The sequence below is a fragment of the Setaria italica genome, chromosome VII (genome assembly GCF_000263155.2).
Source record: "Setaria italica strain Yugu1 chromosome VII, Setaria_italica_v2.0, whole genome shotgun sequence".
In the NCBI taxonomy this organism is placed as follows: Eukaryota; Viridiplantae; Streptophyta; class Magnoliopsida; order Poales; family Poaceae; genus Setaria; species Setaria italica.
This window is the reverse complement of record NC_028456.1, coordinates 18,330,554-18,348,382: the sequence shown is the minus strand read 5'-3', so window position 1 is coordinate 18,348,382 and position 17,829 is coordinate 18,330,554. Positions and strand designations below refer to the sequence as shown.

The following is a 17,829-nucleotide window of genomic DNA, read 5'->3' as shown; positions in this document are numbered from 1 at the left end:
TCCTCAGAGCACACACACTGCACATCCCAAAGTTTTACTATTGGATCTGGTGGCCACATCATCACATGCGAGTAGGCCCAGCCCAAGTGGGCCCACGGGGTTCCTCTTTGATTGGCAGTAGAAAAAAGAGGAGAGCTCGCCGTCAGAGTCAGATCACTACTACGACACTGGAACACGGCCACAGTAATTGACGGTGGTTTGCAGTGTTGTCGCGGGCTACAGCATGTTATCCTGTCCTGTCTGGTGATAAAAGTAAAAGCTCCTATTTTTTCTGCAGCCCTCGATCTGCAACTGATTAATGCTAATCGAGAAGTGATTTTTGTGCAAAACTGGTAATCCCGAGGGCATACAACGGGTTGTTTTTTCACTTTCAGTTTTTGACCATGGTTGTTGCTTCCCAGTTTGACTAGTGTTCGGTTGTCATATGGTGATATGGATATATAATTTTCAACATGAAGAAATTCTAGGCGAGCTTGTGAGAAATTAACCACATCTTCTCATTGTAAATATATATCCATTTAATTTTTTATGTATTTTTTTTAATTCTTGCAATATATAACTCTTTTCGTCCAGATGGTTGATATAAAATTGATGTTACGAGATATGTCATGAGAGATACTTTAAGTGCATATACTTGTTTCATATAGATTAAAAGTGTTCTTTTACAAGGATACCTTCATAATATATTTTCACAATGTATAACTTTTTTCAACACATATACAGTAGTTGTTTTGTTTCATATGTTGTGAAAGTACACTTTTGCAAGGTGCTTGTCGGGTGGTCTATTGCTAGGCCATTTGTGTAGCAAGAGTTTGTTGTTGTATACTAAGTACTAACCAAATTCAATCAACAATGAAGCTCTCAATTCCGTCAAGGAAAAGATATTTTGTTCCCGGCTAGAACTTCTTCTCTGGGAGACTGGGACCCATAAACAACCTTTAGCATCGATGCAAGACGGTCTATTTTTGAGTAAAGAAAAAGAAGTGGTGTATGGGCTAGCTGAGCTACTAGTGATAAGTACTGATGCGTGGTCTTTAAAGAGATTTTTTTAATATACATAGGAGTAGCTCCCTTCCCCTTGTGTGGAGACATGATTAACCCTGAGGAGAAAGACGAACCCTCCCGTACCGTACGCCATCACCGATCCACCATGATCCACACATGCCGTGTCCATGCTTGGGGCTATCTCTGTGCTGTGCTCCGTGATGTTGACAATACCATGCGTCCATATACATGCTATCGAATGTCTGCCACCTCCATTCGCTCGCTGTACCTGCCTATGTGGTCACTGCATCGCAAGGATTGTATTCAGGATTTTATTCATCCATCCGTTCTACTGAGCTACTCCCTCCGTTCTAATTACAAGAGAGTCAATTTATTTTATGATTGACTAAAATTATTGAGAGGATCAAAAAAAATTTATGACACCGACGATAGATATATTATAAAAATATATTTAATGAAGAAAGTAATGGTACTTATTTGATATCAAACTTGAGATGTTTTGACCTTAAAAAAAAATTAGAATGACTTGTAATATCTTGCCACCCAGCCAATGTCCCAAATGACCTGACCTGTAGAATTAATAGACCACCCGGAGAATGAAAGCAGACTACATCGGTTGTGAAAGAGGTTGGCCCAAAGCTCCTGCAAATTGTCCACCGATAAAAGCTGGTAATAAAGCCGCATCGTCGCAGGATGGTGGACGCGTTTGTTAGGGCAATTAGCGAGCGGCAGGGCCGAGGATCCGAATTGCCGACTGGAATCTGAAAAGAGGAAAGACAACCCCTGACGAACAATGCAGGTAAAACCCTGACGCGGCCAGCAGGCATAAGATGGGGGCGAGGGCTGAAGAATATGGGTAGGCGCTGCTGCTAAAGGGACGGGGGAGGTCGCGGCTCACAAAAGCCGCCGCTCCCTGCCGACCGGCATGGCCCGGCAGCACGGCATGGCAGTGGCAGCTGCAACGCATTATTCTCCCTTCTGCTTCCCGTCATCCCGTGGCCGGGCGAGGCGCGAGCATCTCGTTCTTCCCTCCCCGGACCCCCGCTCCGTCTCTGTCTCCCGTCTCCCTACGGATCGGAGCGAGAATTCCTGTCATGTCAGGATCATAATGAACCCGGCGTGTTTCTGACGGAAGTTCCGTTCCATGCGAAGTAGTGCCGCAGCTCATCTGTGTGATGATTTTGGGCAGGCTCTGCTTTTCTTTTTCTTTTTTGGACAGTATAGTTCAGAACTTCAGATATACTGGAATACGAACATGTTATTATGCTGCTTACAGGCACTGATGAAAGAAATGGCCTAGGGTTCAGAACTTCCAAAGAAAGAAATGGCCTAGGGTTTATGTGCATGTGCGCTTGGCATGTGCCTGCGTTGAGATCTCGGCCTTGTCTCCTTGAGATTTCAGGGGCCACCTTGTCTCCTGAACCGAGCAACAGCTTCATCTGGGTGTCCTTTTGGTGCTCACGCCCTCTTCCCAGCTGCGATGGCAGCCAAGGCAACTTAATTTTCAGACCATCTATATTCCTTTCAAACCAACAATCTCCTCGTCTGAAAACCGTTCGGAAGCCTATGAATTTGTAGAACAGAATAAGATCCTGCATGTCGTAACAGAATAAGAAGCTGTAGTTTTCTTTTCCTAGAAAAGCTTTAGTAGAAAGGCCGGGGGCCTCCGGTCTGGATGAGATTCCGTAAGTTCTGTCGCGGGCTGGGCTCAGGAAAAGAGGTTGGCTAACTTCATCATACTTCTTCTCTCTTTTCAATTACGTTCCCTAAAACAAATGTTTTCAGTAACAAGAATGACTTTTTTTTTTTCGCGGAGGATTACAAGAATGACTTAGACGCATGCACACCATGATCACACAGGCGAGTCCATCTCATGTCATACGTCTACAGCAGGCAAATGGCCAATGGATGTGACAGTTGTTATTGTCATGTCAATTTTAGATCACTGGGTTTTATTTTGATCCATCTACAAACTCAATAATGTATGTTTCAGTACTTTATTATGTTTCTGTCTCTTTACGTTTGTGTGGTTCCGGGTTTGTTGGCATGCAAGTTTTCGGTTGATGCAGTTACCCTGCTGGGTTTGATTAGCAAATCGGCTGTTTTTTGGCTTTTTCTCACTCAATTTTTGCCAACTGGCCAATTCTATATGGCATCATTTCATTGGTCCAAAAATTGAATACAATTTTACTAGATTTCCCATGAAAAGAAGGGTGAAGTTCCTCACTCCCTCACCCCCTAGACTTGAAAAGGAGGCTAAATATAGGTCCAAGACGCACGGTAGTTTGGACGTTACATGTACTAAGGTTGAAAAAAATAACATGCCAGAACAAAGCTTGGCAATCTCGGAATAGCCATAGACCGGGGGCTTTTCAAGTGGTCTAATAGGGAGTCTCGATTTGAGGAGTACTGCATATCACAACTTAAAGGCAACTTTTTTATCTTCTGTATCATTCTTTGCACGCTGAATTGCCCGTCCAGATACTTGATCGTCCGATGAATAATGTATTCATAGACTAACGGTGTAAGCGTTTGTAGATGCCTACACAAACAGCGCTGGACCCACAGCAGCCGCTCGACAGTATAGATTTCCGCTAGGGGCCACATGCATGCGCCTGCTTTCCCCAAGAGCGCATCTAAAATCCCGGTCTCCTCCTCAAGAAATCAGCTCCATGCGGTCTGAGTTTACTGGGGTGGATCCAGAGCCATGCATTCTCAGGCCATTGAACCTTTCTTTCCATTGTAAATACACTGCACATTTAGAGATTCACATATATGCACATTTGCACGACACGTAGCTGTGCATTTTCTCAGGCCATGCTTTTGATTATAGGCCTTGTTTAGTTACCCCAAAATCCCAACTTTGGCACTATGCAAAAAGAAGATTCCCCATCACATCAAACTTACGGTACATGCATGAAGTACTGAATGTAGATGAAATCAAAAACTAATTGCACAGTTTGGTTGTACTTTGCGAGACGAATCTTTTGAGCCTAATTAGTCAATATTTGGACAATAATTTACAAATACAAGCGAAACGCTACAGTATGCTACAGTGCTGGCGCAGTGATTTTAGTTGTCCAAAATCGGGCAACTAAACAGGCCCAGAATCTGAATTCGGCTTCAGCAGCAGACAAAGCATCAGCCTTCGTGACAGTTCCTTTCCATCCGACCGACTCTTGCAGTTGTAGCCACAACCTCTCTATCTGTATTGCATCCACAGGCGTCAAATGTCTTGTCACGGTGAGCGCAGGCGTCTAAGAATCATTTGCACCTTTGCGCTGAGTTGACAATAATCCGCAACAACAACAAAAAAAAACCATTTCCGTGATGTATTATTGTTGTCAAAATCATCTGAAGGTAGGGGAAAATGATCGATCGGTTGCGATCTGTTTCTCTATCAGAGATTTGGTGCGCTGGACCATCACCACCATGCACGTTGAGGGAGACCTGCCTGTTGCCATCTGCCCATGCCACACCCAGACGACGATGGACATGGCAGCAGCACGAGATATTTAGCGACCGGCACACGAAGTTCGCCATTCGTCTATCCCTCTCGGTGCCAAATTCTACATCACCAATTCAACCTTTTTTTCCTTGCAAATACACTACACATAGATTCGATCATATGCACCAACATCAATCTCAAGTGCAAATTTACACGATGTAGCTCTGCATTTTCTCGGGCCTTGTGCTTTGAATTAGAATCTGAATTCAGTGGTGTGGCTTTTCTTCAGCAGCAGACAAACACATCAGCCTTCCTGGCAGTTCCTTTCCATCCCAATCTAGCTTGCTGATCCTCCGGTTCGTCTGGAACAGTGAACGTCTAATCTTTGTACCTGCACCAAGACCAAGTTGCCCATTCAATCGCAACCAAAAAACATTTTCATGGACCATGGTGTACGTACCCATCGATGGGAAAAAGATGATCGGTTGCCATCAGCTGTCAGCTAGGTTGACGCTTAAGGAATTGTACATACACAGTACATACCAAAACATTGATTTAAGATATGTACAATCGGTTGCAATTCAATCACTATCAACACTTGTTTTTGGTGTAAAAAAGACAATCAGTTGCAATCAGTTAAGGATCACAATAATCGATTGACACAACTGCGCAACAGTTTACAGATCTTCAAAAGGATATCACAGTTAACAAAACAAGGAAAATTTTTGTGAAACTGGTAAGTAGCGAAAGCCACGTCTTTGCACACGCAATAATCGATCGGCATGCATGCAAACCCTAGCTAGCTAGCAGCTGCAACAAGCTACACTAGCTAGCTAGCATGGCTAATGTTACTACTGGCACTAGCCCAGCTACTGTACTCTCTGGACTATCTGCGCCGGTGCCGTTCAAGGACGTCGTCGTCATCATTGGCGACCGTGACGCCGGGCAGCAAGACGCCGACGCCTCAGCGCCGGAGGAGTACGCGAGCGCTGCCGTCTCCGCCCTCCCGAGCAACCCGAAGCTGTTCCTGCGCCGCTACCAGGGCACGTGGGTGCTGGAGCCGTGGGTGCCGGGGATCGTCTCCATCCAGCGGGGCGCCTTCGCGCCGCGCCGCGGCGACGTCGTCATCGCGAGCCCGCCCATGTGCGGCGCGCCGTGGCTCAAGGCCCTGGCCTTCGCCGCCATGGCGCGCGGCGTGCACCCGCCGGCCGCCGACCCCGCCGGGCACCCGCTCCTCCGCGTCCACCCCGACGACTGCGTCCCGTCCATGGAGAAGCAGTTCGGCACCGCGCTGGGGAGAAAGGCCATGGACGCGCTGCCGTCGCCGAGGCTCATGGCCACGCACATGCACCGTTCCATCCTGCCGGCGTCCATCGCCGAGAATCCCGACTGCAAAATCGTCTACATATGCAGGTATTCTATTTTCTACTCTCTCCGTCCCAAATAGTAGTCGTTTTAATATTTCTAGGTTCATTAGTCGTTTTAACATTTATAGATTCATTGCTTTTGCTAGATATATAGTAAAAAACTATAAATCTAAAAATACCAAAACAACCTATAATGGAGAGAAGGAGTAATGGCCAAATGTTGAAATATTTCTACTGATCGATCGGATCAAACGGCAGGGATCCGAAGGACATGTTGGTTTCTATGTGGCAGTTCTCCAGGAAGATCCGGCCGGACCTTGAATTCTCCGACCTGTTAGAGGCAGCATGCGAGGGCAGCTGCCTGAGCGGGCCCATCTGGGACCATGTCCTTGGGTACTGGAACGCCAGCAAGGCGAGCCCGGAGAGAGTGTTGTTCATGAGATACGAGGAGATGCTGCAAGACCCAGTCGGTAACGTCGTCAAGCTGTCGCGGTTCCTGGGGCGGCCGTTCTCGCCGGACGAGGAGGAGGCGGGGGTCGCCATGGACGTGGTGAGGATGTGCAGCAAGCTCAAAGATCTGGAGGTGAACAGGGTAGGCTCTGGCTCGTCACCCCTACCAGGCATTCGTGAAGGTGGCTTGATGAACAAGAACAACTCCTACTTCAGCAGAGGGGAGGTGGGAGACTGGGCGAACCACATGACACCGGAGATGGCGCGACGTCTGGACGTAGTCATGGAAGAGAGGCTCCTCGGATCAGGCTTCTCGTTCTGCTGATCTATCCGTGTACTATACGTGTGTGTGTCCCATGAACAATGCTGTATTGTACGTGTACTCAGATGTGTGCCAGCGAACAATGTTTTTTGTTTAAAGAAAGACACAGAATGAAAGAGTGCTTTATATCTGATATTTATCAAGAACAAACAGCATCTAGTACAAAACAAGGATAACTTATGTACACCCACCGGAGCTTGAAAATTGCAATGAACAGACAATAAGGGAAAGGAACAACTGTAAATGCCCTCGCTACACCAGGATTTGAAGACCACAATAACCACCCGCTGCTAGCAATGAGATTTAGAAGCTACTGAAAGAATATCAGCTGGGGATCACCTCAAACAATGTAGGCTTGGAATCCTTCGCCACTGTGTAGGGGAAACCGGACCTAGACTTGTGCATTTTGTGGGGCCAACAGAAAGTCCAATTTTTTTTGGCCTAAAATCAGCGTAGTATAGGGGCAGATATTTGCAATAAAATTACTTATGGGGGAAAGGAGGACGTTAAACTTGAAGTTACTTATGGTTGATGTTTATACAATTGTACCTTAATTTAGATGTCTGAATGCACACACCCCTGCACAACAGAGCTCGTTAATACGGAGTATGAACCTGCCATCACCCCACTGTGTATGCTCATTTCAGCATTGACAATGGCACAGGTCCGAAGTTGGCGAGGAGCTTTATAGTTTGTTTTCATCTGAATTCATATGAAAAAATTACGGTTTTGTGAATACAGGCTAAAATTCAAGTCACAAAAGACTGTCTTTTTTATGGTGGCTCTTGTTGAGAATCGGCATGGATAATTTGTATCGGCGCTCTTATTGAGAGCCAGCACGTCGGTATTATTTGTGGATTTTTTTGAACGACTGATGCGGATGAACGGAGACAGATAAGTGTTTCTTTAATAGTGCACTTTCCTTCCAATGTCACTGAAATCTTTTTGGTGCTACGTGGAGGTTATTATATATACAACCTTTTACTTATGAGCTGAGATTGGCAAGGCCTTTTGGGTGTTGTGTCGAGTTTAAATGATTAAAGATTTTCCTTTTGACCTTTTATGCAAGAATCAAGCAGTTTATGCTGCAGACCAGTTTATGCTGAAATAAGATGCTGGAATAATGAATCAAGCCAGAGTGCATCCAAAAACCATATGCATCTATCACACCTTTTCCATAATGTTGTCCATACTCCATAAGGTATCCGATGACATCCCAACAATCCATCATGTGCCAGCATTCCCCTAATAAATATTTCCCAATAGAGACATCCCAATAACAAATGAGTTACTCACAACTATTGATAACAAAGTTGACATTTTTGGATCCTTGCCACCCTTTCTTTATCAAGTAGTCTTTGGTTAAAATGTTGCCTTCTATCTTTTTGATGTGCGGTTCGAAGATGTTGGTATCTCTGAGAGTGTTATATTTTTAGTGGTGCAATACCTCTAATAACTTCCAAGGACGGTAAAAACACTCTGAGGCAGTCTCAAAAATAACTTTAAAGTGGAAAAGGCAGCCATAAAGTCTCCAAAATTATAGAAAAAAAATTAGGAATGTGCATTCCTGTAGCTCGTAAACCTCCAAATAGTTTGTGTTGTTCACCAAATATTAAGCTGGAGCACATAACTATTGGAGCTGAGAGATCACTTCACCATTGCATATGCCTATGGCAAATGGCATAGTCCCGTTTCATGAAAGGTGAGGTTAAAAGGTCTGAGGGAGCTGCACACATGGTCATATGGATAAAGAATCCTTGTTAGAAAAAGATCAGTTCTTTTACCATTTCCAAATTTGTTGCACAAATGCTCAACTTGAATATTTATAATAATTTAAGTCCACATGGCACCTTGTAAATTTGTAAAAAAAAATTATCTCCTTCTCATTTTTTTTATCTCCTTCTCCATCAATACCCGCAAGGCAGTTAACATGTCGGCTGATTCAAAACAAAAAAAACTTGACACATTACTAAAAAAGGGCCGTGTTCAGGAACCAATGATTGTATAACAAGTTAATAACCTCCAGACAGCACCAAAGAATTGCACTTTTCTTAACGGTATTGAAATGAAATTAAAGAACGATCCAACTGTCACAAATGCGAAGGAGACATGGAAAAACACAAGCAAAAGGAAACTGGTATTGATCTCCAATTTTTCTTGAAATTCCAAGTGATTTGGGTTGTGGCACTTAGCAGGAAAAGGATGTACACACAACTTTCCAAATTGATTTTATATATTGCACTGCCTCATTGTCTCCTGCTATATTTTCTTTATAAATATAATTTTTTTCTCAAACATGCAGGAGAGCTGTGTATCAATATATTAAGAAAAATTCCTTAATAGAATTATGGAGCAATTCAGGAGTAATATTATCATCTAGAGCTCATCGTCAACTGTGCATCTGTGCGCAACAGTGTGCATTTATCAGGCATCTAACTAATAAGAGGCGCATGCATGAGAATGAAGAGGCAGTTGATGGCTTGCGGAAATCTTTATCGGTTCATCGTGTGATGACACAAACAGGGTACGCCGATGACCGATCGATCAGGAGAAGGAGAAGCCTGATCCGCAGAACCTCTCTTCCATGACAGCGTCCAGACGCCGGGCCATCTCCGGCGTCATGTGGTTCGCCCAGTCTCCCGCCTCGCCTCTCCTGAAGTAGGAGCTGTTCACGAAGGCACCTTCACGAACGCCTCGCAGGGATGGCGATCCTGAGCCTGAGCCTGCCTTGTTCACCTCCAGATCTTTCAGCTTCTCGAAGCTGCACAACCTCATCACGTCCATGGCGACCCCCGCCTCCTCCTCAGCCGGCGAGAACGGCCGTCCCAGGAACCGCGACAGCTTGACGACATTGCTGACGGGGTCTTGCAGCATCTCCTCGTATCTCAGGAACAGCACCGTCTCCGGGCTCACCTTGCTGGCATTCCAGTACCCAAGGACATGGTCCCAGATGGGGCCGCTCAGGCAGCTGCCGTCGCAGGCTGCCTCCAACAGGTCGGATAATTCAAGGTCTGGTCGAATCCTCCTGGAGAACTGCCACATAGAAACCAACATGTCCTTCGGATCCCTGCATACCGTTTAGTGGAGGTTAACTATTATTACTCTCTCCATCCTAAATTATAAGTTGTTTTATTGTAAACCAAACTTCTTTAATTTATCTTTGACTAAGTTAATAGAAAAAATACATAATTTATTAGATAGAACATGAAATATATTTTTATATATAGTGCATATATTTGACATTGAAGATATTAATATATTTTTTTATAAAAAATTGATCAAAGTTAGACAAATTTAATTTAAGATAAAATTAAAGTGACTTGGAACGGAAAGAATAGCACATTTGCCGATGGACTAGAAATACTATCTAGAATTAATCATCCTAAACTGCTAAGTTATATAACCTGCATATGTAGACGATTTTGCAGTCGGGGTTCTTTTTGATGGAGGCCGGCAGGACGGAGTGGTGCATGTGCGTGGCCATGAGCCGCGGCGACGGCAGCGCGTCCATGACCTTGCTCCCCAGCCCGGCGGCGAAGAGCTTCTCCATGAAGGGGACGCAGTCGTGCGGGTTGACGCGGAGGAGCGGGTGCCCGGGGTCGCCGGCCGGTGGGTGAACGCCGCGCGCCATGGTGGCGAAGGCCAGGGCCTTGAGCCACGTGGTGCCGCACTTGGGCGGGCTGGCGAGGATGACGTCGCCGCCGCGCGGCGCGAAGCCCCGCTGGATGGCGACGATCCCCGGCACCCATGACTCCAGCACCCACGTGCCCTGGTAGCGGCGCAGGAACAGCTTCGGGTTGCTCGGGAGGTCGGAGATGACGGCGCTCGCGTACTCCTCCGGCGCTGAGGCGTCGGCGTCCTGCTGCCCGGCATCACCGTCGCCGCCGCCGACGTCCTTGAATGGCACCGGCGCAGGTAGTCCAGAGAGTACAGTAGCCGGGCCGGTGCAGGCAGTAACATTAGCCATGCTAGCTAGCCAGCCTAGCTTCCTGCGAACCTCCTTAGCTAGGGTTTGTATGCATGAATGCCGAACGATTTTCACTTGTACGGTTTTCACTCTCTTCTTCCAAATGCCTGGATTTTCCTTGTTTTAATTTGTTGGTTTGCTATGCTATCCTCTTCGAGATTTAACTTGCAAAGTGTTGCGTAGTGGTGATGGTCCTGCAAGTCAATCGTCCGCGTGAGGCATGTGCAGATGGCAACAGGCAGGTCTCCCTCAACGTGTAGTGGCATGCATGGATCAATGTTCACCCACCCTCCTTTCTTTTGTTAGTTTCTGTCTAGTTGCTGGAGTTTTTTAATTTCGAGTGTTACATCCGGGCCAGCGAATTGTGTGTCGTCCATACAAACGTGGTGAGAGGGAAATTTGGGTGAAAACGGCAAGAGGGAGGAGAGTTTTGGCCATCTGGACCAAGGGATTATTTCGCTCCATGCACTCCAGTTTCCATGCAGATCTATGGATCGACCACACCATCAAAGTTTTCCCGGTGACCTTCAGATGGGGATTTCTCTTCTCTTTTTTTTTCCCATTGATCAACAGCTCCATTGGTTGCTGACATGGCTACATCGCCCGCACCAATCTGAGTGTCTGCCTAACCGCTAATCTTCATGACTATGTAACTATGACTACTATGTGAGTTTGACTATTGTTAGAAGAGAGGCTCGGTCCTAGTTGCGTTGGGTCCGGTACTAATGTGAGCATTATGACCGAGCCTAATGGCCAGTTCCCGTGGAGCCCCTCATGACCCCTTTAGTACCGGGCAAAGGCTTCACCCGGTACTAAATCGCAACCTCCCCTCACGCGTCAGCCCCCTTTCTTTCTCTCACCCCACGCTCACCCCCCTCCCCACACTTATCCGCTAGCTCGTCCCCACATCCTCTCACCTACATCTCTCTCTCTTCTTCTCCCGCTGAATCCCCTCTCTCTCCCCAGTTGAATCCCCTCCCTTTCCTCCACACAGATCCCATCACCGCCCCTCTCGTCGCTGCCCCTCTCCTCCCCACTCCGCTCGCCCCTCACCTCTTACATGTGGTGAGGAGCGGTGGCTGGGCAAGGAGCGGCGGAGGCAAGAAGGGAGGGCGCGGTGAGGCGGCGGAGTGTCGGCAGGGCGTGGCGGAGCAAGGAGCATGTGGATCTTGGAGTAGCGGCCACCTCTTCCTCAGATCCGGCGGCGGCGGCAACCGGCGGCGGTGGCTGAGCAGCATAAGTACACCGCCTCCCTCCCTCCCTCCCTCTCTCTGGTGCGGGGCTCAAGTGCTGTGCGGACGGCGGGGTGCGGCCGAGCCTCCGGTCGGCGGATTTTCTTTTTTTTTTATTGCCACTTTAGTACCAGTTGATCCGGTACTAAAAGGGATACCTTTAGGACTGAAATAGCAATACCGGTTGCACAATCGGTACTAAGGGAAGTTTGAACCCGGTATTGAAGGTGCATTCCCCAGCAATGATTGTTATTCTTCGGGAGGCCCAAACATGAAGATATATAGACAATACACTCACATCTCACTGGACCACTGAATTCAGATCCTAATCGAAAGCATGGGAGAAACTTATTGCGTATTCTCTGTCAATACCAGATCGGTGAAGTTCTTGCCGCATGTTTCAAAACGAGAAACTGATTGCAACAGATCTTTTCCCATCAAATGATCTACACAACGAAATTATTTATTTGTTGCGATTGATCATCTTGGTGCACACATGTACCAGTTAGAGATTAGACGCCAATGCTCACTGTATCAAGACGTTAGACGCCTCTAAATACAACACAAAAGTTGTTGCTCTTGCTGCTTTTTGCACAAAAAAAAAGTGTCTACTGCTCACCGTGTTCCCCTTGTCACATATACCTCCTGCTGCTGCCATGTCCTGCAAGTCAATCGTCCGCGTGAGGCATGTGCAGATGGCAACAAGCAGGTCTCCCTCAACGTGTAGTGGCATGCATGGATCAATGTTCACCCACCCTCCTTGCTTTTGTTAGTTTCTGTCTAGTTGCTAGAATTTTTTAATTTCGAGTGTTACTTCCGGGCCAGCGAATTGTGTGTCGTCCATACAAACGTGGTGAGAGGGAAATTTGGGTGAAAACGGCAAGAGGGAGGAGAGTTTTGGCCATTTGGACCAAGGGATTATTTCGCTCCATGCACTCCGGTTTCCATGCAGATCTATGGATCGACCACACCATCAAAGTTTTCCCGGTGACCTTCAGATGGGGATTTCTCTTATCTTTTTTTTTCCCGATTGATCAACAGCTCCATCGGTTGCTGACATGGCTACATCGCCCGCACCAATCTGAGTGTCTGCCTAACCGCTAATCTTCATGACTATGTAACTATGACTACTATGTGAGTTTGACGATTGTTAGAAGAGAGGCATGTAGGGGCAAAATTGAGATATAGGCCAAATCTCTTCCTCGACCAAGAAATTTTTATCAGCTTTCCCTCTGGTCGTCATTTGAGTCCTTCGATAATCACAGTACCTCTATCACATCCTAACAACGGTAAAATAATTCTAGCATGGAACTTTTTTTAGATAATGGAATCGTCTCCGCCTCTCCGACCGCACATAACCAGGTCCTTACAATATTATCAGCACCAACGCTAATCACCAAAATATAAGGAAAAGAGAACACGAACGAAAGGAAATCATCATAAGCATAGTCTAAAAGGTAAAGACATCTGCTGTATTTTATTCTAGACAGCAACAAAAGAAGATATAGAATGGAAACACAGCTGGTAATAACCTACAAATAATCTATACTCCGCACATGCGCACCAAAAATTGGAATAGTAGCCAGTATGCAGGCAGTAGCATAATACTATGTGCAATTTACAGATTTTCGCTGCCGCATAGTTTAGTTGATCCCGTTTCTTCAATCTCTTTCGGAATTCAACATTGTTCCCTTTTGTTTGTGAGTTGAAGTTGGACTACGGCCATGTAGCCCATCCGGTTAATGTCCTGCCACCTCTGAAGTTATAAACTCCTATCTTGGCTCCTGTTTGCATAAACAAAGTCATAAACATCAATGATTACTTGATGACTAAGCGTATGAATATATTTTCATATAGAGAATTTAACGAGGAACCAACTATTCCAACGAAAAAAAAATCATTTTCAAGATCCCACAATTTCAGTGTCCTCATATGGGTGCCTGGAACTATGAGAAATCGGGACTGTTTTCAGTTATAAAGTTCTTATAACTGGCCTTTTTTTACCAGGTGAGGCATGAGGCATCATGGTCCTGATGGAGTGATGGTGAAAGAAAAATGTGGAAATCAGTTTGACAAGCTCCTACTCCTTCAAAGGTAAGTGTCTTATTTGGAAAATTGCAGATAATTGTATACCTGATCAACTAGACTCTAAGCTTTGCGTGGTTTCCTGGAGGAAGATATTTTCATGTAGTAATTGCCTAATTGGGTGTCCCTGGCCTTGCAATTTTCCATGCATTCTTTGTGTCATACTCCCTCCGTCCAAAAAAATTAATGATTTTTTGGGATTTTCAGACAGATTAGGAGTGAATGAAAATGACACATGTACCTTTCAGTTTGTATATAGAAAATGGAGGAATATGTTTCCTTTTAATTATGCATGCACAAGATCAACACGCCACATTATGCATGCATAAGATTTAAATCCTAGAACATCGTTCTTTTTGGATAAATTTTGAATCCTAGAATGTCATTCCTTTTTGGGACGGAAGGAGTATGAAAAGTCCACCCAAATGTTGTTGTGCGGTTTCCAATAGTTAGATTCCATGCCCAAGCTATCTTTGATATAGTTTTTTTCTCTCAATATTTACCACCAAATCAGAAAAAAAAATCCTAAGTAGCATCTACTCCCTCCATCCGAAAAAATGAATTCTTTTCAGGATTGAGGATTAATATGCATTGTACTATCCACTGGAACTAGGTGTTGTGTTAAGCATCTTTATGAAGCAGGTTCTTCTGACCTTAAAAGTGTGCTCGCTCTCTATCTATCTATCTACTCTCTCCGTTCCTACTCCCTCCGTTCCAAATTGTAGGTCGTTTTAGTTTTTCTAGATGTATAATTTTTGTTATGCACTATCTAAGTGTATGTATTGATGCATAATATAAGATGGACACACAACTTTCCAAATTGATTTTATATATTGCACTGCCTCATTGTCTCCTGCTATATTTTCTTCATGAATATAATTTTTTTCTCAGACATGCAGGAGAGCTGTGTATCAATATATTAAGAGAAATTCCTGAATAGTATTATGGAGCAATTCAGGAGTAATACTATCATCTAGAGCTCATCGTCAACGTCTAATCTTTGTACCCGCACCAAGACCAAGTTGCCCATTCAATCGGAACCCAAAAACGTTTTCATGGACCATGGTGTACGTACCCATTGATGGGAAAAAGAGCATCGGTTGCCATCAGTTTCTTAGCTAGGTTGACACTTAAGGAATTGTACATACACAGTACATACCAAAACATTGATTTAAGATATGTACAATCGGTTGCAATTCAATCACTATCAACACAAGCAGAAGGAAACTGGTATTGATCTAAACTTTTTCTTGAAATTCCAAGTGATTTGGGTTGGGGCACTTAGCAGGAAAAAGGATGTACACACAAGTTGCCAAATAATTTTATATATTGCACTGCCTCATTGTCTCCTGCTATATTTTCATCAGGAATATAATTTTTTTTCTCGAACATGCAGGAGAGCTGTGTATCAATATATTAAGAGAAATTCCTGAATAGAATTATGGAGCAATTCAGGAGTAATATTATCATCTAGAGCTCATCGTCAACTATGGATCTGTTCGCAGCAGTGTGCATTTATCAGGCATCTAACTAATAAGAGGTGCATGCATGAGAATGAAGAGGCAGTTGATGGCTTGCGGAAATCTTTATCGGTTCATCGTGTGATGACACAAACAGGGTACGCCGATGACCGATCGATCAGGAGAAGGAGAAGCCTGATCCGCAGAGCCTCTCTTCCATGACAGCGTCGAGACGCCGGGCCATCTCCGGCGTCATATGGTTCGTCCAGTCTCCCGCCTCGCCTCTCCTAAAGTAGGAGCTGTTCACGAAGGCACCTTCACGAACGCCTCGCAGGGATGGCGATCCTGAGCCTGAGCCTGCCTTGTTCACCTCCAGATCTTTCAGCTTCTCGAAGCTGCACAGCCTCATCACGTCCATGGCGACCCCCGCCTCCTCCTCGGCCGGCGAGAACGGCCGTCCCAGGAACCGCGACAGCTTGACGACATTGCTGACGGGGTCCTGAAGCATCTCCTCATATCTCAGGAACATCACCGTCTCCGGGCTCGCCTTGCTGGCATTCCAGTAGCCGAGGACATGGTCCCAGATGGGGCCGCTCAGGCAGCTGCCGTCGCAGGCTGCCTCCAACAGGTCGGATAATTCAAGGTCTGGTTGAATCCTCCTGGAGAACTGCCACATAGAAACCAACATGTCCTTCGGGTCCCTGCGTACCGTTTAGTGGAGGTTAACTATTATTACTCTCTCCATCCTAAATTATAAGTTGTTTTATTGTAAATCAAACTTCTTTAATTTATCTTTGACTAAGTTAATAGAAAAAATACGTAATTTATTAGATAGAACATGAAATATATTTTTATATTTATAGCGCATATATTTGACAATGAAGATATTAATATATTTTTTTATAAGAAATTGATCAAAGTTAACAAATTTAATTTAAGATAAAATTAAAGCGACTTGTAATTTGGAATGGAAAGAATAGCATATTTGCTGATGGACTAGAAATACTATCTAGAATTATTCATCATATACTGTTGAAGTTATATAACCTGCATATGTAGACGATTTTGCAGTCGGGGTTCTTTTCTATGGAGGCCGGCAAGACGGAGTGGTGCATGTGCGTGGCCGTTTGCCGCAGCGACGGCAGCGCGTCCATGACCTTGCTCCCCAGCCCGGCGGCGAAGAGCTTCTCCATGAAGGGGACGCAGTCGTGCAGGTTGACGCGGAGGAGCGGGTGCCCGGGGTCGCCGGCCGGTGGGTGAATCTCAAGTGCAAATTTACACGATGTAGCTCTGCATTTTCTCGGGCCTTGTGCTTTGAATTAGAATCTGAATTCAGTGGTGTGACTTTTCTTCAGCAGTAGACAAACACATCAGCCTTCCTGGCAGTTCCTTTCCATCCGAAGCTAGCTTGCTGATCCTCCGGTTCGTCTGGAACAGTGAACGTCTAATCTTTGTACCCGCACCAAGACCAAGTTGCCCATTCAATCGGAACCCAAAAACGTTTTCATGGACCATGGTGTACGTACCCATTGATGGGAAAAAGACCATCGGTTGCCATCAGTTTCTCAGCTAGGTTGACACTTAAGGAATTGTACATACACAGTACATACCAAAACATTGATTTAAGATATGTACAATCGGTTGCAATTCAATCACTATCAACACAAGCAGAAGGAAACTGGTATTGATCTAAAATTTTTCTTGAAATTCCAAGTGATTTGGGTTGGGGCACTTAGCAGGAAAATTGTAGATAATTGTATACCTGATCAACTAGACTCTAGGCTTTGCGTGGTTTCCTGGAGGAAGATATTTTCATGTAGTAATTGCCTAATTGGGTGTCCCTGGCCTTGCATTTTTCCATGCATTCTTTGTGTCATACTCCCTCCGTCCAAAAAAATTAATGATTTTTTGGGATTTTCAGACAGATTAGGAGTGAATGAAAATGACACATGTACCTTTCAGTTTGTATATAGAAAATGGAGGAATATGTTTCCTTTTAATTATGCATGCACAAGATCAACACGCCACATTATGCATGCATAAGATTTAAATCCTAGAACATCGTTCTTTTTGGATAAATTTTGAATCCTAGAATGTCATTCCTTTTTGGAACGGAAGGAGTATGAAAAGTCCACCCAAATGTTGTTGTGCGGTTTCCAATAGTTAGATTCCATGCCCAAGCTATCTTTTATATAGTTTTTTTCTCTCAATATTTACCACCAAATCAGAAAAAAAAATCCTAAGTAGCATCTACTCCCTCCATTCGAAAAAATGAATTCTTTTCAGGATTGAGGATTAATATGCATTGTACTATCTACTGGAACTAGGTGTTGTGTTATGAAGCAGGTTCTTCTGACCTTAAAAGTGTGCTCCCTCTCTATCTATCTATCTACTCTCTCCGTTCCTACTCCCTCCGTTCCAAATTGTAGGTCGTTTTAGTATTTCTAGATGTATAATTTTTGTTATGCACTATCTAAGTGTATGTATTGATGC

The 17,829-nt window shown here is 44.8% G+C and overlaps 3 protein-coding genes across 3 annotated transcripts; 1 reads left to right on the top strand and 2 right to left on the bottom strand.

The window, feature by feature from the left end:
• The first annotated feature begins 5,169 nt into the window (after nucleotides 1-5,169).
• LOC101753581 (cytosolic sulfotransferase 3) lies at nucleotides 5,170-6,742 on the top strand. The gene is made up of 2 exons (XM_004975395.3): nucleotides 5,170-5,866; nucleotides 6,079-6,742. Exons 1-2 carry the CDS (start codon nucleotides 5,292-5,294, stop codon nucleotides 6,593-6,595), a joined length of 1,092 nt encoding a protein of 363 aa, XP_004975452.1. The 5' UTR covers nucleotides 5,170-5,291; the 3' UTR covers nucleotides 6,596-6,742.
• Nucleotides 6,743-8,807: 2,065 nt separating this feature from the next.
• Nucleotides 8,808-10,671, bottom strand: LOC101753173 (cytosolic sulfotransferase 8). Its single transcript, XM_004975394.2, has 2 exons — nucleotides 9,997-10,671; nucleotides 8,808-9,659 (listed from the first exon to the last, which is right to left on the bottom strand). The coding sequence occupies exons 1-2, from the start codon at nucleotides 10,557-10,559 to the stop codon at nucleotides 9,137-9,139; spliced, it is 1,086 nt and encodes a 361-aa protein (XP_004975451.1). The 5' UTR covers nucleotides 10,560-10,671; the 3' UTR covers nucleotides 8,808-9,136.
• A 4,695-nt stretch (nucleotides 10,672-15,366) lies between these two features.
• Nucleotides 15,367-16,851, bottom strand: LOC101777530 (cytosolic sulfotransferase 17-like). Its single transcript, XM_004977901.4, has 3 exons — nucleotides 16,712-16,851; nucleotides 16,384-16,626; nucleotides 15,367-16,037 (listed from the first exon to the last, which is right to left on the bottom strand). The coding sequence occupies exons 1-3, from the start codon at nucleotides 16,849-16,851 to the stop codon at nucleotides 15,515-15,517; spliced, it is 906 nt and encodes a 301-aa protein (XP_004977958.2). The 3' UTR covers nucleotides 15,367-15,514.
• Between the last annotated feature and the right edge of the window lie 978 nt (nucleotides 16,852-17,829).